Here is a 21,316-nt window from a genome sequence, read left to right as displayed (position 1 = left end):
AATGCACACAGGAAAACAGACAAGGAAATGCCACAGAAACGTTGTTTGCAGCAACACCTCCTGAAATATGGAGGTAGTAAAGGCGGGTGGTAGCCCAACATTCATTTTCAGGACAAGTGGGGTATATGTCATATAACCATCATTCTCATTGATTTGAAGATCATCAGACCCCACTCAAATGGAGACTTTAGTGTTAATGTTGTGGTAACCTGGCAATGGTGCTATGTTATTTGGTTGGAGGGAACGTTAAGTCCAAACCTGCTGTTTTTTCTTCAAAGGGGCTGTAAACCATCCCAACACCGGTGTTTAGACTTAATTAACACTTTTTAAAGGATCTTGACTCAGGTCTTGACCTCTCTTAAATGTTAATTTTATTAATGTCTGTCAGACAAGGAAACAAGGAAAGTGATCACTGACATAGGATCGACTCCATTACACAACTGATAGAAATGAAATGCCCTAGGAATGTATTACCACAAAAACATGCCTAATTGTGAAATAATATTAGGGATATTCCTGAATGGAAAACTGATATAACATAATTTGCAGTGCACCATTTCAATTTAATGTACTCATTAGTCGATAATAGGGGGTTTAAGTCTAATAGGGCCCTATAAAGTCTTGACACATTAACTACTTAGCTATACACTGTACAATTAATGCATGTATTTACAAGTTGCATAAAAAAAGGAATTCGTTTACGGATAAAGGTGTGTGAGAGCCCCTGTCAGTCCCAGAAGTGGTACAGCTCATCTGCCCGGGCAGTCGCTATAGAGAGGAGTTGCTAGAGAAGCAAGCAAGCAATCTGCGGTAGAACAGACGTAGAAGCGGAGCGAGGCGGAGAGAAAGTACACCGGGGAGATCATGGCGAAAAGATTGCTACTCGATTATCACAAGAGTCTGCCGCTCAATGGACTGCAAGCTTCTACAGTTTTGCTTCTCATATATGGGTTTACCTGTAAGTTATCAGTTTCATTTAATTTATCTATTTACGAATGTATTTTAGAATTCTGGATATTGAAGTTGTACTGTAGCTACTGTACGTGGTAAAGTAGCTGGCTATGCTAACTGGAATGCTAATTCTATGGTCCATAGAATGGGAGCGACCTGAGTGCGGTGCTGTGCTGTGCATACTCGCGAGTTAGCGGTTTTGTTGGGACGAATAGGTTTTTGGTCTGAATTGTCTCTGGTAAGTTAGCTAATATTCCCTCAGTTAGCGTATGAAACTAAGGCTAGTTAACGTTCTAGTATTTTCTCCATTAGGTACATTATTTCTAACAAATGCAATGAAGTTCACTTTTCCCCCGGCATCTTTCGAATCGAGATGTGCCATTGAAACGACATAAATGTTGCTTGAGATCTATTATGTGGCTAAACTAACGTTTCTTAGCTTGCTACAACAAAGGGAAGCTATCTGATATAGTGTGCTAAAAACTAACTAGGTGTCAGACCATTTCGTTTGTTGTGGGCTTTAATGGGTTTTGATGTTTCTATTTTTTCATGAGTGGAATGACAGTGATTTGAATAGCAACAAAGTTTTAAGAAAAATGTCTGAGAGAGAGAGAGATTCCCCACTGAAGATTTAGCCACGGTATCATGTTTCATTGATATCGAGGTTGAAAGTGATTTAGCAAATTACTGGAATCATGAAATCCTAAATGACTTGTATCGATTTAACCTCACATTAATCTCCTAATAATACAGACTTTAATTTCCTAAATCCCATGCCACCTGTCAGTGTATATGCAGCTGCTAGAGGAAAAGGAGGTAGTTCCACTACAAAGGTTGCAAAGTTTGAAAAATGTATAAATAAATGGAATAGAACATGTAAGGCAGAGAGGAGAGGCAAGCAGGGGAGAGAAGAGGAGCCTCTTAAGGCTGGGTGTGTGTAGTGGCAGGAGAAATGAAGACGTTTCAGTGACTGAGAGAGGAACYAGGAAAAGCACTGCAGCTGAAAGTCTGGAAGTATTGATCTGCAGTTGGGCTCCATTCCAGAGCACCTTCCAGTCTCGCTGTCACAAAGAGAGCAGCTGGGGAGGGAGGCATACTATACCCCTCTCTATGGATATGTCCCAAATTGCACACTATTCCATTTATAGTGCACTTCTTTGACCAGGACCCATAGAGCTCTGATCAAAGATAATGCACAATATAGGGAATAGGGTGTAATTTGGGACAGATCCTATACTATACCTCATACTCATAGCAGGACACAACACATACTGTACTATTTTATTATAGTAAAAGATGAACCAGGGCAGATCATTAACCAGAGCAAATAACAGTAAATCACTGATCTGTATTATTGTTGTTTTAGTCTGAAGAAATCTGATATGACCCCATTATAGCCTAGATCGGTAATAACTCCCCTTCCCCCCACACACACACACACACCCACACCTGCATGTATGCCATCTTTCTCACTCTCTTTACGACCACATTATTTATGGGGTTCATAAATCTTGCCGGTCAGACAGTAGATGCTTAGGAGCTATATTTTTGTTGTAAAACATGATGTAGTGTGTAGACTAGTGTTGGACAGTGTGCTAGGGATTCTTCTATGGACTGTGGGGGATTTTAAGAAGGGCAGATTTGATAGAGATGGAGGGTAGGCGAAATTCCCTGAATGTGTCATTTTCAGTGCACCCAGTGTAGTAAGACCGATGTCGACTGAGGAGGGGAGGGGACAGTCACAGGCGTGGTTCCACCATACTCTGAGGTCTGTAATTGAAGACCGTAGTTTGGTGATTTCTTTTTTCAGGGCTGTGTGGTTCCTTCGCAATATAAATAAATAATGTAGTAATGGAGCCACCTAAATTACAGGCTCAAGATGAAAATAGATTTGAAAAAAGACATGCAAAGAACAGGTCTAATGCACCGTACTACAGCATCAGTTTGGCCTTTAGCTTGTTGTGACTTTGAAGTTGGAGGACATCACACTATCGAGCTCGCCAGTTTGTAGTCCTAAAAACCAGAAATTAGTTAGCATTTTATAGCTCTGGTTCGTTGGCCATTAATGGGGAAAGAATGAGGTTCTGGGATAAATTAAAATAAGGTCTGAGGTTAACACAGGCTTCGGAGATCTTATACGTTTTTGTTCTATGAGATAATGTCAGTCAGGTAATATGACCTTTATGAATTATGAAGCCTTTATGTGCTTTATGTGCTTGTTTTGATTACGTAAATGCTTCAAAATTCACAGTGATGTTAGCTGATGAAGATTATCTCATAGAACAACAAGTATAAGATATCCTAAGCCTGTGTTACCGAATACCTTATTTTCGTTTTTTAACCAAAAACCCGTCAACAACCCCATTAATTTCCCCATAGGCTTTGGCCAACGAGCCATGGCAGAGTTAGCCTCCGTTAGTGCCTACAAAAAGGCACCATTACTGATGTTCTGTATTAGTCTCTATGTTACTAATAAATGACCATTATTTTTCTTCTTCTTATTGGACAAAGTCTTCAGAGCCACCCAAACTATTTTGAAACAATTTCAATAAGTCTGCACACGACACATCAACTCTGGCCATGCTATATTTTGGAAAAGCAAGACATTATAATTGCTATTGGTAAGCTTAGCTATACAAGGCTTCAAAAGAAGCTGTGTTTGGGGTGCACATCTATGATGAGCAGCTGTTGTATCCCATCTGATCCTCTTAATCTCACTTGTGAGGCAGCAGCAGATTCGGTCTGAAATCACCCAGTCACATTAAAAGGATCTTTTGAAGGAAGGCCCATCAGCAGATGAGTGTTGTGCTTTATTGTGGGAAGTGGCGGCTGACGGCTTGCTGTTTGGAGAGCAGGCTGGCTGTGTGGAGCAGGCTGGCTGTGTGGAGTAGGCTGGCTGTGTGTGGAGTAGGCTGGCTGTGTGTGGAGTAGGCTGGCTGTGTGGGGAGCAGGCTGGCTGTGTGGGGAGCAGGCTAGCTGTGGCCACTGAGGCTACTGAGCGCCCACCCTCCACCCCTGACAGACTGTCAGAACAGAGGTAGCCATACTTCCCAAATGGCACTCTATTCCCTATAGTGCACTACTTTAGACCAGCCCTATGGGCACCATTTGGGACGCAGTCGTAGCCATGCAGGCTGTACAGCAGCACCCTGGCCAGTACTAGAGTAGTAGTCCATTAGCGAATGTAACAGAGTGACCTCCAGCCCTGGCATCATGGGACGTCCGCTCGTGAACATGGCTCTACCGGTAAGCAATGCTGCTGCCTGTTAGGCTGTGACACAGCACTTCTTCCAGAGCTCTATTTTCCTTTTAGAAAATAATCGGTATCCGTTTCAGTGACATGATATTTGATTCGTTTATTTTATAACATGCTGCTGTTTAATATAGCTTTAGGAATTAGGCTATACTGTTCTGATGTGATGTTTTTTTCTGCTAGATTCGAAGCACTCTGTTGTTCTGGAATGATCAAAGTCAATCTGAATGCTTCAGTCACTATAAAGTTCTAAAGATTCCATTAAACTAGTTGGCCTACATCTTCATTTTGTGGTGTGCACTAGGCTATTTACATGTAACTACACAGTAACGAGGCTAAGTTTTTAACTTACAATTCAACCATTAGGCTATTTCATGTAGGTCTTATTTACCTGTAGTTTCATGCAAAGTAACTAGGCAACATGATGGCACACGGGCAACCTAAGTGTTGCCATTTCTTCTTTGAGTCTTTCATAGCTATAAGTGGGTGGCATAAATGGCTTCCAGATATTCGTCACAGTTAATGACCATACTGTGAATGAATAGAGGCAACCTTCAAAAACTATTTTGCCTACCGCTGTCAGGAATTTAGTTTTTCCACCTGGAGAGCAGATCACAGCACGCACCTGATGCAAATGGGGCATTGTGGTATAACAGTGAGGTATTAAAGAGTGGAGCAGGGTAGACAGGATGTGCACAGTCAGCAGAGTAGTCCCTCTAGGATAGGAGCTCATGGGTTATGGGAAACTAGTGCGGCTCCTTTTTCACCACTCACTCTACCTTTCACTCACTCAACTGTCAGTTGTAATGAACCCACACACATGCAGTGTTAACTCTGTCACGTAGACCTTGGTAACTCCTGCAGACATGCTCTGTTGATGTATGTGATTTAAGGAGACAGTGCTTTTTAACGTACAACAGACCTTTGTTTGCAGTGATTTGATTTCCACATGCTAATAACCCTCACACTTATGACAAAGCCTAAATGCCAAAAGTATTTTATTCTGGGATAAAAAGCTACACTTTTCAAACATCATAAGCACATCAGCTGGGAGACCATCAAAGTTCAATCAACAAAAAGTAGGCTAGCTTCTTCCTGATTTCCGCAAGTAATCAGCTCCTAGAGTGACAGTTTAGGTAGTATGTATCCCAAGCGAATAAATGACCATTTGAATCATACTCTTATCTCCCCTATAGTCCTAGCTAAAACAAAACAAATCTAATTTTATTTGTCACATGCAACATGTGTAGACCTTACTGTGAATTGCTTAACTACAAGCCCTTAACCAACAGTGCAGAATTTAAAAAACAAAGTGAGAAAATATTTTCTAAAATATTCATGATATGAACTAAAATAAGAAAAATCTAAATAAGTAACACCATAAAATAACAATATACAAGAGTCACTGGTACTGAGTCAATGTGCAGGCATACAGGTTAGTCGAGGTAAATTGAGGTAATATGTACACGTAGGTAGGGGTAAAGTGACTATGTATAGATAATAAACAGAGAATAACAGCATCGTAAAAAAGGGGGTCAATGCAAATAGTCTGGGTAGCCATTAGATGAACTGTTTAGCAGTCTAATGGCTTGGGGGTAGAAGTTGTTAACTTCTCTGGGATAGGTGGGACGGTAGTGTCCCACTTGGCCAAAATCCAGAAAAAATGTAGCGCGCCAAATTCAAATATATTACTATAAAAATCAATCTTTCATGAAATCACACATGAAAGACACCAAATTAAAGCTACACATGTTGTGAATCCAGCCAACATGTCTGATTTCAAAAAGGATTGACGGGGAAAGCACACCAAACAATTATGTTAGCTCAGTACATAGCCACAGAAAAACACAGCCATTTTCCCAGCAAAAGATAGTAGTCACAAAAAGCAAAAATAGAGATAAAATTAATCACTAACCTTTGATGATCTTCATCAGATGACACTCATAGGACATCATGTTACACAATACATTTATGTTTTGTTCGATAATGTGCATATTTATATCCACAAATCTCGGTTTACATTGGCGCCATGTTCAGAAATGCCTCTAAAATATCCGGAGTAATTGCAGAGAGCCACGTCAAATAACAGAAATACTCATCATAAACTTTGATGAAAGATACATGTTTTACACAGAATTAAAGATACACTTGTTCTTAATGCAACCGCTGTGTCAGGTTTAAAAAGAACTTTACGTAAAAAGCACACCATGCAATAATCTGAGACAGCGCTCAGATTTAACAACATTTCTCCTCCATGTTGGAGTCAACAGAAATACGAAATTACATCATAAATATTCCCTTACCTTTGATTATGTTCATCAGAATGCACTGCCAGGAATCCTAGTTCCACAATAAATCGTTGTTTTGTTCGATAATGTCCATTACTTATGTCCAATTAGCTACTTTTGCTAGCATGTGTAGTACACATGTCCAAGCGCTCGCGCAGATGCAGGCAAACGTCGGACGAAAACTTCAAAAAGTTATATTACAAGTCGAATAAACTGGTCAAACTTAGTAGAGAATCAATCTTCAGGATGTTGTTATCATATATATCCAATAACGTTCCAACCGGAGCATTCCTTCATGTCTGTATAAGTAATGGAACGCAAGGCGATATCATGAGGAAAGCGCGTGAGCAAGAACTGACAATCTGCCAGACCAATGACTGAAACACCTCCCATCCAGCCCCACATCACACTAGAGGCTTCATTCAGCGTTCTACAGACTGTTGACATCTAGTGGAAGGCGTAGGAAGTGCAAACTGATCCATAGATTACAGGGAATTGAATAGGCGATGACTTTAACATCGACCAGTCTCAGAATTCTCACTTCCTGTTTGGATTTTTTCTCAGGTTTTTGCCTGCCATATGAGTTCTGTTATACTCACAGACATCATTCAAACAGTTTTAGAAACTTCAGATCCAATAGTAATAATAATATGCATATATTAGCATCTGGGACAGAGTAGGAGGCAGTTCACTATGGGCACGCAATTCATCCAAAAGTGAAAAGAAGTTAAGGAGCCTTTTGCAATTCATCCTATATCAAAGAAGTTAAGGAGCCTTTTGGATCTAGACTTGGTGCTCTGGTACCACTTGCCGTGCGGTAGCAAAGAGAACAGTTTATGACTAGGGTGGCTGGAGCCTTTGACAATTTTTAGGGCCTTCCTCTGACATCGCCTGGTATAGAGGTCCTGGATGGCAGGAAGCTTGGCACCAGTGATGTACTGGGCCATACGCACGACCCTCTGTAGCACCTTGCGGTCGGATGCCGAGTAGTTGCCATACCAAGCGGTGATGCAACCAGTCAAGACGCTTTCAGTGGTGCAGCTGTATAACTTTATGAGGATCTGAAGGCCCATAACAAATCTTTTCAGTCTCCTGAGGGGGAATAGGTATTGTTGTGCCCTCTTCACGACTGTCTTGGTGTGTTTGGACCATGATATTTGTTAGTGATGTGGACTGCCAAGGAACTTGAAGCTCTCGACCCACTCCACTACAGCCCTGTCGATGTGAATGGGGGTGTGTTCGGACCCCTCTTTCCTGTAGTCCACGATCAGCTCTTTTGCCTTGTTCACGTTGAGGGAGAGGTTGTTGTCCTGGCAGTGTCTCTGACCTCCTCATGTAGGCTGTCTCATCATTGTCGGTGATCAGGCCTACCACCGTTGTGTCGTTGGCAAACTTAATGATGTTATAGGAGTCGTGCATGTGTTGTTGCCTACCCTTACCACCTGTGGGCGGCCCACCAGGAAGTCCAGGATCCAGTTGCAGAGGGAGGTGCTTAGTCTCAGGGTCCTTAGCTTAGCAATGATCTTTGAGGGCACTATGGTGTTGATTTCTGAGCTGCAGTCAATGAACAGCATTCTCACGTAGGTGTTCCTTTTGCCCAGGTGGGAAAGGGCGGTATGGATTGCAATGGAGATTGCGTCATCTGTGGTTCTGTTGGGGTGGTATGCAAATTGTAGTGGGTCTAGGGTTTCTGGGTTGATGGTGTTGATGTGAGCCATGACCAGCCTTTTAAAGATCTTCATGGCTACAGACGTGGGTGCTAGAGGGCGATAATCATTTAGGCAGGTTACCTTGGCGTTCTTGGGCACAGAGACTATGGTGGTCTGCTTGAAACATGTAGGTATTACAGACTCGGTCAGGGAGAGGTTGAAAATGTCTGAAGCCACTTGCCAGTTGGACTTTGCATGCTCTGAGTACGCACCCTGGTAATCCTTCTGGCCCTGCGGCCTTGTGAATGTTGACCTGTTTAAAGGTCTTACTCACATCGGCTACGGAGAGCGTGATCACATAGTCGTCAGAGCCAGTGCAGTAGGATTCAATCGTAGCCCTGTATTGACGCTTTGCCTGTTTGAGGGTTCGTCGGAGGGCATAGCGGGATTTCTTATAAGCATCCAGATTAGTGTCCTGCTCCTTGAAAGCGGCAGCTCTAGTCTTTAGCTCAGTGCAGATGTTGCATGTAATCATTGGCTTCTGGTTGGGATATGGTCACTGTGGAGACAAAGTCATCGATACACTTATTGATGAAGCCGGTGACTATGTGGTATACTCCTCAATGCCATCGGATGAATCCCAGAACATAATCCAGTTTGTGCTAGCAAAACAGATCTGTAGCTTAGCATCCGCGTCATCAGACCACTTCCATATTGAGCGAGTCACTGGTACTTCCTGTTTTTGCTTGTAAGCAGGAATCAGGAGGATAGAATTATGGTCAGATTTGCCAAATGGAGGGTGAGGGAAAGCTTTGTGTGGAGTGAATGTGGTCAAAAATGTTTTTGCTCTGGTTGCAAGAGTGACATGCTGATAGAAATGAGGTACAACGGATTTAAGTTTTCCTGCATTAAAATCTCCGGCCACTAGGAGTGCCACTTCTGGGTGAGTATTCTCTTGTTTGCTTTTGGCCTAATACAGCTCTTTGAGTGCCTGTATCGGTTTGTGGTGGTAAATAGACAGCTACTAAAAATATAGATGAAAACTCTCTCGGTAAATAGTGTGATCTACAGCTTATCATGAGGTACTCTGGTGAGCAAAACCTTAAGACTTCCTTCATATTATAAATTGCGCATCAGCTGTTGTTGACAAATAGACACAGACCACCACCCCTCGTCTTACCGGAGGTTGCTGTTCTGTCTTGCCGATGCACGAAACCCCCAGCCACCTGCATATTATCCATGTCCTCGTTCAGCCATGACTTGGTTAAACATAAGATATTGCAGTTTTGAATGTCCCGTTGGTAGGATAGTCTCGAACGGAGCTCATCCAGTTTATTCTCTAGTGATTGCACGTTCGCCAGTAGGACGGATGGTATAGGCGGATTATCCACTCACCAATGAATTCTCATCAAGCACCCGAATCTGTGCACCCTGTATCGGTGTCTCTTCTTCATGCGTATGACCGGAATTTGGGCCTGGTCCGGGAGGAGCTGTAAATATTTAGCCTCCGATTCATTAAAGAAAAAATCTTTGTCCAATCCAAGGTGAGTAATCGCTGTTCTGATGTACAGAAGCTCTTTTCGGTCATAGGAGAAGGTGGCAGAAACATTATGTACAAAAAAAGTTACAAARAACGCGAAAAAAACACACAGAGTAGCAGGAGCTCGTACAACGGCAGCCATCCCTTTTGGCGCCATCTTATAGCTCACAGGTAGGTACTGGAGCCTCGGTGGGCCATGTGAATCAAACAGGGAGCTACTGTGTCCTCGTCCCTGTCACCAAGGACATTACACAAAGAGCTTGTTTGTTTGCAGCGCTCCTCTCTCTCTTTGTAGTTACACTGGAATTTTTTAACAGGGGACTGCCATATGGAGGGAGCTATCTTGGGAGCAAAGCTGTCGGAGTAGCAGGGTACAGAGTACAATTTCAGTCTCCCCCAAATGGCACCCTATTCCTATCTTATTGGCACCAGAGGAGAGCATCGGCCATATCCCCGGTGAGTGCGCACTGCGCGTGTTTCACCTGTGCTGGCCCAGGAGCTATTTAAGAGTAGTAGATTTGTAGATTTGATTTCTAGAAAAACATTCCTTTTTCTAATTTCCCTAATTTCATTTTGCTCCATCTTTTTGGTTTGCTTCCTATCTTTTACGTTTGGTGTGGGTTTTTCTTTTTCGACTCTTCTTGGGCAAATTTAGTGGACACTCATTGTGGGCATCTTTTAGGTTCCAGTTGTTGCTGCTTGTCACGCCCTGACCTTAGAGAGCCTTTTTATTTCTCTATTTGGTTAGGTCAGGGTGTGATTTGGGTGGGCATTCTAGTTTATTTCTTTGTTGGCCGGGTATGGTTCCCAATCAGAGGCAGCTGTTTATTGTTGTCTCTGATTGGGGATCATACTTAGGCAGCCTTTTTCCCCACCTTAGTTTGTGGGATCTTGTTTTTGTACAGTTACTGTGTAGCCTGCAGAACGTTACGTTCGTTTATCTTTTGTTGTTTTTTTGGTGTTCAACAAATAAAGAAAGATGTACGCTTACCACGCTGCACCTTGGTCTACTCCTTCCATCAACGAGCGTAACACTGCTAGTCAACTTTCAGTGGATGCCAAGTGTCTTTCAGAACCCTTCCTAAAATCCTACTGTTTCGTTTTGGTTGTTGTTCAGTGACTTTTTGTTAGTTCCCTCTTGTTTTTGAGCGATATTTTTGTTTTTCTTGCTGGGGAATGTAACAGCATATGGGTCCGGTAAATAAAAAATGCTGCCGGTCAAATGTCCGGCGCCACATTTTCATAACAGAAACCCTGGTGCAGACTGAGTTGCATGGTCATGTTCACTGTTGCTGCACTATCATGGTGAAAAGCATATTGGACTGAGGCTGATCATGGAGGCACTGTTACCAAGTGCTTTATCCTAGGACTACTTGTGAGCTTAGTCTGACCCATTACTTTTATAATCCATCCTTGAGTCTAGGCCTACATGGTGAATGAGGCCTGTCAGAATGTCTTACTTAGGAAATACCTATTCAAATGCTATTTACTATTGCCCTTCTCTGACATTCTGAGCTTGGATCACAATTACAAGGTAATCTGGCCTTGTGTGAAACTTTGGATTCTAGTGTACATTTGGTTGTAATTTGTAATTAGTGCAAAATTTGCCAGATGGTCAAGCTATGCTGTGCATGTGATGGACATTCGCTCTTCAAGTCCTGTCACCACTGCTGAATTTGACAAAGAGCATTTTCGTCCCCCATCACTACCACTGAGGAATTTCTCAGCTGAATACCTTTCAAGTAGCCTGACTTATAGGACTACTTTCTGCCTGGTCGTTGACCACCAGTGATGAAAAGCGAGGTAGATCATAAGAATGGCACAAGGCTTAAATCCTCCCTCCCGGGCCCCAGATCACAAGCCTGAAGCCTACGTGTCTCAAATGATGTCAGACACCCAAACCCAGGCACTGTGAGGCAGCCAAAAGACCTTGTCCACTAACATGGAGTAATTGATTTGGCTTTCAGAGCGACCCAGCCGCTTGTTTAAGATATACAGCAGCTATGTCTCTAATGGGATTTCAGACCACCATGTCCCAACTGGGGCTCTGCCAACTTTTACTTTCCTAGTTTACTTCTCCAAGCTAGGCAATCCCAGCTAGGCAATCCCAGCTAGGCAATCCCAGCTAGGCTATCCCAGCTAGGCAATCCCAGCTAGGCTATCCCAGCTAGGCTATCCCAGCTAGGCTATCCCAGCTAGGCAATCCCAGCTAGGCTATCCCAGCTAGGCTAGCGGTCTATTCACATCCCTCTTTGGCTCTGTAGGTACTTTCAACTCACCACTCACCAGACATTTCTAGACTGCATTGCATCCCAAATGGCACCCTATTCCCTATAAAGTGCACTACTTTTGACCAGCGCAAACCTGGTCTCCTTTTCTGCGTTCATTCCCAGCTCACAGTGAGGCTTATGTGACGAAAAAGCTGGATGGATCCTCGTGCTGCTTTGAGTTTGAATATAATCTGACAGGCTTTGATGGTGACATGGGGTGCAGACTGAGGCTTCTGTGACTGTCATTGTGTTGATGAAATTGGTCCACATGTCAACAACCCAACTAGGCTACTCTTTACAAGCAGTTGGGGAGATGGATGATAGATGATTGCTCTGCTGTCTTACGACATGATTGTCAGTTAGCTGTGGTTTTTATTGTGACTTTACTCTTTGAATTGTGAAAGCAAGGGAACAAAACAACTGGCCAGTTCTATTTAAAGTTTAAAAAGGAATGCTGTTATATTTCTAATTAGGCTTATCCACGAATCACCCTAAACAAAGACAAGGAGACAAGGAGAACTAAAGGGAAGAAAGGACAATAGTACCATCTGTGAATGGGAGGAGTAGTAAGCGTTTGGCTGGGAAGGATTAGGACAATAAATAGACACTTGTCATTCTGGGCGTGTTTTAGTCCAGACAGTTTTGATTGTTTAATATGTGTCCCGAGCGATGGTGGTTACACATCTCTCCTTAAAAAAAATTATAGAATAAGCAAATCATAGCAATCCTAACTGTTCTAACTAAGTGGGTGGTTCAGTGTATCAAGACAGATTACTGCACTAATCTGGAGGAGGAAAAGGGTGAGACGAAGAGAGCATGAGGGAGAGAGTCAGAGTGGCTAGCAAGTACACGCCTTCTGGTAGGATGCCACGCTGACCAAACCTTTGCTTTTACGGGGCACTGGAGCACACACAGTTCACTGGATTTGTTTTTGTTGTGTTTGGTTTCCCTTCCTCCACAATTGTTTGTGCTGATTGCTGACATGGGCAGTGATGTAGACTGTTTGAGAACAGCCAGAGCACCAGGAATGATTGACGCAGAACAAAAAGTAAATCTGTATACTGGTGTAATGCTCCCTACGTGTTTAATAGGACAATGTTTCAACCCCAAACTAGGTCTTCGTCAAATGATTGGCACAGTACTGTGCACTGCAATGGAGCTGGGACGATAAACCGAAAGTTGACACCGACCATATCGATCACTTATTGCAGGCATTCAGCTGATATTGTTCATTACGATAAGTAGCTTATACTAGAGAAATGTGAAGTTTGAAATGAAACCAGAGTTTGAAACTCTCTAGAGACTGCAGGAGCGGTAGAGATACTCTTAATGATCGGCTATGAAAAGCCAACTGACATGTACTCCTGAGGTGCTGACTTGCTGCACCCTCGACAACTACTGTGATTATTATTATTTGACCATGCTGGTAATTTATGAACATTTTAACATCTTGGCCATGTTCTGTTATAATCTCCACCCGGCACAGCCAGAAGAGGACTGGCCACCCCTCATAGCCTGGTTCCTCTCTAGGTTTCTTCCTAGGTTTTGGCCTTTCTAGGGAGTTTTTCCTAGCCACCGTGCTTCTACACCTGCATTGCTTGCTGTTTGGGGTTTTAGGCTGGGTTTCTGTACAGCACTTTGAGATATCAGCTGATGTAAGAAGGGCTATATAAATACATTTGATTTGAAATAGGTTTGCTAATAAGGGTGATTGTTAATGGGACAATTGATGGCTACAACCATCAAACTCAGGGCGTGACATTAAGTAAAATGATGATATATATCAACCATTTACTTTCTAAGTTTTAACAAGTTCATAGCTTCCCTAGAAGCATCCCCTTATTAAGAATAATTTCTCTAAAGCAATGGCCTGCATGCAGCCCATCAAGCCTGGTATTATATCCTATATTTCTAGCCTAAATTATCAAGGCATTCTCAAGGAAATATACAGATGAACTATTTTCTTGGACTGTTAGGAAACAATATATTTTGTGATCTGTGTCTCAGTTAGAGGATGCTTGTCAACTACAATGAGGGAAAAGACTGCTCCCTGCCTCCCTCCACACAAGAGGAATGCTCCTGTTGTCCCTTACGATAGAGTTGTCAAAATAATGGATTTACTGTAGGACCTGAAGAGAAATAAAGTAGCCTATTACCTGATGTTGTCTACACAAGCGTGGACATGGTTTAATTACATCCTTTTTGATATTGAACTAGTAAATTTAAACAGATTGTATTTTGGTTAGAGACACAAATCAGATGACGGACTTGTTTTCCTGCTCTTCCTCAAGCTGACTGACCAAAAGAAGACTCTGGGGCATGGGAACGATTGCAACATTGTGCTCGATCACTAATCCCTCCCCATTGCCAAGATTCTTAAAGACCATTTTCTAATTATAGCCAGGCACTGCAAAGGCAGACATCGTTAATAGGCCTGTGAATTTAAGCGATCATTAAAATAAAAAAATGTTTTGCCTATAGCTTGTCACAAATACAGATCAAATCTCTCAGGACCCATTCCTCTGCTGAAATCACCATGCTGAAAGGCTTCAATTAGGAAAGAGCGAAAGCAAATCTTTCTAGCTCCAAACCCTGTATTCTGTTTTTGAATAATTTTGTAATTTCTTGTATAACAAAGTAACACGTTTGAGGTATAAGCATATCCTATATAAATGCAATACATCCTGTATATAGCATATGTACCATTGATTAAAGTAATTGGTGAGACACTTGTGTAGCCTTGTTGATGTTTGTGTTACTTTGAGATGGATAAAAGGACTAGAATCTGTCCTTTGTGTTTTTTTTATATAGATGTTACACAGAGACAGATGACATAGCTCTCAAGAGTTCAGTTTAGCATAAAGTTGCTGGGAGAAGGAATGCACATAATGTAGTAAAGATAGAGATGGTGTGTGTCCCAAATTACACCCTGTTCCCTATAGTACACTACTTTTGACCGGAACCCTCTGGAGGGAGTATAGGGAATGGACAGTATGTTGCCACTTGGAACACACCCATAGAGATGGAGATGAGAAGGAAGGTGGGATCTGAGTATGTACGTAGCATAATGAACATGGATATCCATTGTCACATGGGTATCCCTCGTCCAAATAACGGAAACCCCCTGGCTCATAAATATTTTAAACAAAATCAGTATTCACAGCATCACAGGAATTGTCTCTCTCAAATACAAAGGCCACGCTCATTATCCAAAGTGTTTGCATCCCCATAAGATTGAATCATAATGTTTTCATTCTATTTGAGATTTCTTTCCCTTCTGTGTCCCCATCGCATGTCTTCAGACTCTACGACTCTCCCACGTGTTTCCGTTCTGATGTTGTCTGAAATATGACTGACTCCATCATCGTCATGTAGCAGTTTAGACTGAAGTAATGTCAGGACTAGAGGTCGACCGATTAATCGGGGCCGATTTCAAGTTTTCATAACAATCGGAAATCGGTATTTTTGGGCGCCGATTTAAAAAAAWATATATATTTTTTTTTACACCTTTATTTAATCTTTATTTAACTAGGCAAGTCAGTTAAGAACACATTCTTAATTTCAATGACGGCCTAGGAACGTTCTGCCTCGTTCTGCAGAACGACAGATTTTTAACCTTGTCAGCTCGGGGGATCCAATCTTGCAACCTTGCAGTTAACTAGTCCAATGCTCTAACACCTGATTACATTGCACTCCACGAGGAGCCTGCCTGTTACGCAAAGGAAGTAAGCTAAGGTAAGTTGCTAGCTAGCATTAAACTTATCTTATAAAAAACAATCAATCAWTGACTGTCATTGTGTACTTAACCATAAACATCAATGCCTTTCTTAAAATCAATACACAAGTATATATTTTTAAACCTGCAAATTTCAGCTAAAAGAAATCCAGGTTAGCAGGCAATATTAACCAGGTGAAATTGTGTCATTTCTCTTGCGTTCATTGCACGCAGAGTCAGGGTATATGCAACAGTTTGGGCCGCCTGGCTCTTTGCGAACTAATTTGCCCCGAATTTTACGTAATTATGACATAACATTGAAGGTTGTGCAATGTAACAGGAATATTTAGACTCATGGATGCTACCCGTTAGATAAAATACGGAACGGAATAAACTTGTTGTTTTCGAGGTGATAGTTTCCGGATTAGCCAAAGGTATATGGTTTAGAGAGAAATAGTCGACGCGTTATAATTCCTGTAATAACTTGCGGCTGAACTTGAAAGGGGTTCCTTCGTTATTTTACCGTTCATGTCTTCCATAGAGAATGTCTTGATCRACTTCAAATAAGGTCTGTGTTTCGTGCAGGCTTAAACCGCCTCTGCGTTTTGATACCCGTGTAAATCGCACTAGGATAAGGTAACGTTTGTCAACATATTTTCATAAATCRACTCTACAAAAAAAATGATCTTCGCTTATATTTAGCCAATATTGATCAGAGTTACCTTGTCCTATGGATATCTACGCAGTTATAAKATTGGCAAGGTGGTGTAAGCCTACACGAAACACATACCTTATTTTAATTGAATCTAAAACTTTCCTATGGAATAAATGAAGGAAACACTTTTCAGATTTTGCTAGAAGGTGTCATGTGAATTATGACTCGCACTTTGGTCGTCAATTCTTACCATGCCCATTATTAAAATAGGATTTCCTGCATATAGAAATTACAGTTTTTGTTTTCAACATTCATCACAGGTAACTTAAACTAAATTTTTATTCAAACAGTTGAGAGTATTTGTTTCCTAAGCAGACTCTTCAGTATCATTGTCACTTCAGAGCTGTGTGTGTGTGTGTGTGTGTGTATTTATGTATTATATTAAGTTAAAATAAAAGTGTTCATTGTTCATTCAGTATTGTTGCAATTGTCATTATTACAAAAATGTGTGTGTGTATGATATATATATATATATATAAATATATTTTCAATTAAAAAAAAAAGAAAAAAAATCGGCCGATTAATCGGTATCGACTTTTTTTGTCCTCCAATAATCGGTATCGGTATCGGCGTTGAAAAATCATAATCGGTCYACCTCTAGTCAGGACCGCTAGATTACTGATTTTTGAAGGAGTTTGTTAGCTACTGCTAACTAAAATACAGGCAAACAGTTTAAGAAGTCTGAAAAGGGCAAGAAAAATCCCTGGGAATCATCTTAAAGCCAGAAGAAAAACAATCCCATTTCCTCCAGGGTCTCTGTGGCATGTAGGAAACTGTGAGAAATTAATGAAACTACAGTATTTAGTTGAGGATGTGGATGAGTTTTTGTTTTTTCACATTAACTAATTACTATCTGCTGGGATTTGTATAGGCCTCAGTCTCCCAGACAGTGAGTCCCCACCTATCCCCCTAAGACTCTGGCTTGATGTATTTCAGTCTATTTCTGTCTGTGTAATTGTTAGTGGAGTTGAGGTTGTGATTTTTTAACTTAGGTTGTGAACCAGAGAAAGTACCTAGTCCTTCAAAAGAGACTCTTGTGTGTTGTGAGTTTTGGAAGGAAGTCCAGTGCCCAGCCCTTGTTAGCTCAGATAGTATACTGTCGCCTGGAGTGTCATCCGTCTGTATCTGTGTGTGTTTCTAGGCACGGCTCACTGCTGGATTTACACTTGAGCATTGTCAGAGAGACTGTATCCAAAACAGTTCACTAACACTATAGTGCACTACTTTTGACCAGGACCATGTGGCTCTGGTCAAAAGTAGTGCACTATATAGGAAAAATAGTTTGCCATTTGCGATGCATCCAGAGCGACTGCTGGAATGAACAGCATACCACTCGGCTCTACTCCTTCACCCAACTGTTGACAGCGCGTAGTGGGGTGGGAGATGCTTGTTTGGTATAGTGTTCAGTCTGTGGTATGGAAGCCTACATGATCGGCTGGATTGTAATGAGTTTGACAACATCTGTGAATTACAGCCCAAAAATAGCTCAGCTTACCACACCTTTGTCTTGTCATGACTCTGTAATGTGATGTTTGGGAATGATTCAGTTATAGATTCAGTTAAATGTATCAAAAACAAATCATAAAGCACTTGTCTCCAAAGACTGACTGAATAGACGCAATTACATTTTCTGGTTGTCGCATATGTCATTACAATGCATTAGCCCAAGAATTTCATGGTTGTCTGACGGAGTTTGGGGTGGAGAGAGAATGTTTTCAGGCCTTAGTAATGTCAGCTCCTGAGTTTCTGATTCTGAAAAGGAAAACCCAACTTCCACAAATAGTCAGTCTGTGTGTCAGCTAAGCCTGGCATATTAGGCTTACAACTCATGCCTTGTGTTGAAACTAGTTGTACATTTACTGGAAGATGTAGGCCTACCACCAATGTACGAAAGGCCTGTAACGGGGACAGCTCAACACCCTTTGGAGTGATAACATAGCCTAACCCTCTGACACTGCAGCTACCAAATTAGCCCATATTATTCACACAACATGCTGAGAAACACCGGAGTGTGAACCCCTAGACCATGAGTCGTCCTTCTTCAGTTCTTCCCTTCCTTTCACTCCCCTCAACTGCCATCCCTTTAGTCCTAATTTGGAGCTTCCAAGATGCTAAGTGTTTCTTTACTATATATGTTATATTTTGTGTTGTGCTAGAGTTTTCTTTGAGGAATTGAATTAGGCTAATACTCATATCCCTGTGACTGCATATTTTCATCAACATGTCCCACATTCTCCGTGCAACCAACCATAACACACGACCTAGACTGCTGAGTACTGCAGGGATGTATTGGTTTGCTTAAGGACACTGGCAGACATCGTTCTTCACAGATCCTAGAGAGTATAGTTATTGTCCACTGTGTCGAGAGGTTGCAACCCATCCTGACACTATGTACGCTAACACTATTGATTTCTGTTTTCTGTTTAAGCGCTGATCTTTAATTAAATGTGACAGACTGAGAGGGGTTGCAGTCAGGCGGGGAGCTCTGGGGGAGCAAGGAGAAAAGGACAGTGTCTTAAATGGCACCCTATTCTTTATAGAGCACTACTTCTGACCAGCACCCTACGGCCCTGGTCAATAGTAGTGAACTATACAGGGAATAGGGTGCCATTTGGGACCCATCCAAGAATCCTGGAGAGGACCAACTGGGAATGTGGTTCTAAAAGAGTCAGCCTGCCCCTCTGAAAGGCCTGCCTGCCAGAGTGTGATTGTTTCTGCCATGAATTAACTGGCTGAAAAACACCCTCTCCAAGTTACAATGCAAGGAAGGAAGGATGCAGATTACAGTTAGTGTTGGGCCGAATGTCTTTTTCACACTGCACAGATATGACCTTGGATAAAGACATTGCCATAAAAGCAGCAATACAACTGTCGTGACTTTACTTTCATTAATGTGATGATGTATTTAATCCACTAACTATGTTTAATTGTTACCCAATTTAAATTAATCATGTAACAATTAACTCATTAGGAATTTGGGGCACCACYGAAGAGGTTGTTTAAAGAGTTACCATCTCCCGAATTAAACTCTCAAGATCTTTACCTATCACATCCATAAAACAGTCAACGTATTAATCATGACCTCTTATCATATCATCATTCTGAACAGTTGTAACCTGCAAAAACCCCAGCCTTACTCATGATTCAGTACTACACAAATTGGTTTAATTATTTATTTACTAGCTGACTAAATAATAACACGGAATAAACATACACACTTAATACATGAAACAAAGGTCCCTAGCAGACTTTTGCAATATGGCTTTTTACACAACGACATGGAGAGAAAGAGATAGGGAAAGAAACACTTATCGTCGATACATTTCAGAAGTATTCTCACATTATTCATATAGCTTGCACACAAACCAARGCCCGTTTGGAATAAGAAATCATGAATGTACAGTTGAAGTCGGAAGTTTAAATACACTTAGGTTGGAGTCATTGAAACTCGTTTTTCAACCACTCCATAATTTCTTGTTAACAAACTATAGTTTTGGCAAGTCAGTTAGGACATCATCTTAATTAAGTAATTATTCCAACAATTGTTTACAGACAGATTATTTCACTTATAATTCACTGTATCACAATTCCAGTGGGTCAGAAGTTTACATATACTAAGTTGACTGTGCCTTTAAACAGCTTGGAAAATTCCAGAAAATGATGTCATGACTTTAGAAGCTTCTGATAGGCTAATTGACATAATTTGAGTCAATTGGAGGTGTACCTGTGGATGTATTTCAAGGCCCACCTTCAAACGCAGTGCCTCTTTGCTTGACATCATGGGAAAATCAAAAGAAATCAGCCAAGACCTCAGAAAAAAAATTGTGACCTCCACAAGTCATCCTTGGGAGCAATTTCCAAACGCCTGAAGGTACTACGTTCATCTGTACAAACAATAGTAAGCAAGTATAAACACCATGGGACCACGCAGCCGTCATACCGCTCAGGAAGGAGATGCGTTCTGTCTCCTAGAGATCAAATCCAATCAAATTTTATTTGTCACATACACATGGTTAGCAGATGTTAATGCAAGTGTAGCGAAATGCTTGTGCTTCTAGTTCCGACAATGCAGTAATAACCAACAAGTAATCTAACCTAACAATTCCACAACTACTACCTTATACACACAATACGGACATATTCAATCAATCCTTATCCCAGTCTGCTGTTCCCACATGCTTCAGAGGGCCACCATTGTTCCTGTTCCAAGAAAGCTAAGGTAATGAGCTAAACGACTACCGCCCCGTAGCACTCACTTCCGTCATCATGAAGTGCTTTGAGAGACTAGTCAAGGACCATATCACCTCCACCCTACCTGACACCCTACACCCACTCCAATTTGCTTACCGACCCAATAGGTCCACAGACAACGCAATCGCCCCACACTGCCCTAACCATCTGGACAAGAGGAATACCTATGTGAGAATGCTGTTCATCGACTACAGCTCAGCATTTAACACCATAGTACCTCCAAACTCGTCATCAAGCTCGAGACCCTGGGTCTCGACCCCGCCTGTGCAACTGGGTACTGGATTCCTGACGGGCCGCCAGGTGGTGAGGGTAGGTAACACCATCTCCACCCCGCTGATCCTCAACACTGGGGCCCACAAAGGTGCGTTCTGAGCCCTCTCCTGTACTTCCTGTTCACCCACGACTGCGTGGCCATGCACGCCTCCAACTCAATCATCAAGTTTGCGGACGACACTACAGTGGTAGGCTTGATTACCAACAACGACGAGACGGCCTACAGTGAGGGCCTCGGAGTGTGGTGTCAGGAAAATAACCTCACACTCAACGTCAACAAAACAAAGGAGATGATTGTGGACTTCAGGAAACAGCAGAGGGGCACCCTATCCACATCGACGGGACAGTAGTGAGAAGGTGGAAAGTTTTAAGTTCCTCGGTGTACACATCACGGACAAACTGAATTGGTTT

The 21,316-nt window shown here is 41.9% G+C and overlaps 1 protein-coding gene across 4 annotated transcripts in view; it reads left to right on the top strand.

Annotated features, from left to right (window-relative positions):
- Nucleotides 1-764: 764 nt before the first annotated feature.
- nectin3a (nectin cell adhesion molecule 3a) overlaps nt 765-21,316 on the top strand; it is a 100,459-nt gene continuing 79,907 nt past the window's right edge. For 2 of the 4 annotated variants that reach the window (XM_023966664.2, XM_023966663.2), the window contains exon 1: nt 765-958. In XM_023966664.2, coding sequence (XP_023822432.1) covers nt 865-958 — 94 coding nt within the window. In that variant the 5' untranslated portion in view covers nt 765-864. The remainder of the gene's footprint in view (nt 959-21,316) is intronic. The other 2 variants (XM_023966665.2, XM_070434142.1) reach the window with 2 other exon arrangements.

This window comes from Salvelinus sp. IW2-2015, linkage group LG22, assembly GCF_002910315.2.
Source record: "Salvelinus sp. IW2-2015 linkage group LG22, ASM291031v2, whole genome shotgun sequence".
Taxonomy (NCBI): domain Eukaryota; kingdom Metazoa; phylum Chordata; class Actinopteri; order Salmoniformes; family Salmonidae; genus Salvelinus; species Salvelinus sp. IW2-2015.
This window is presented reverse-complemented; position numbering and strand designations above follow the sequence as displayed.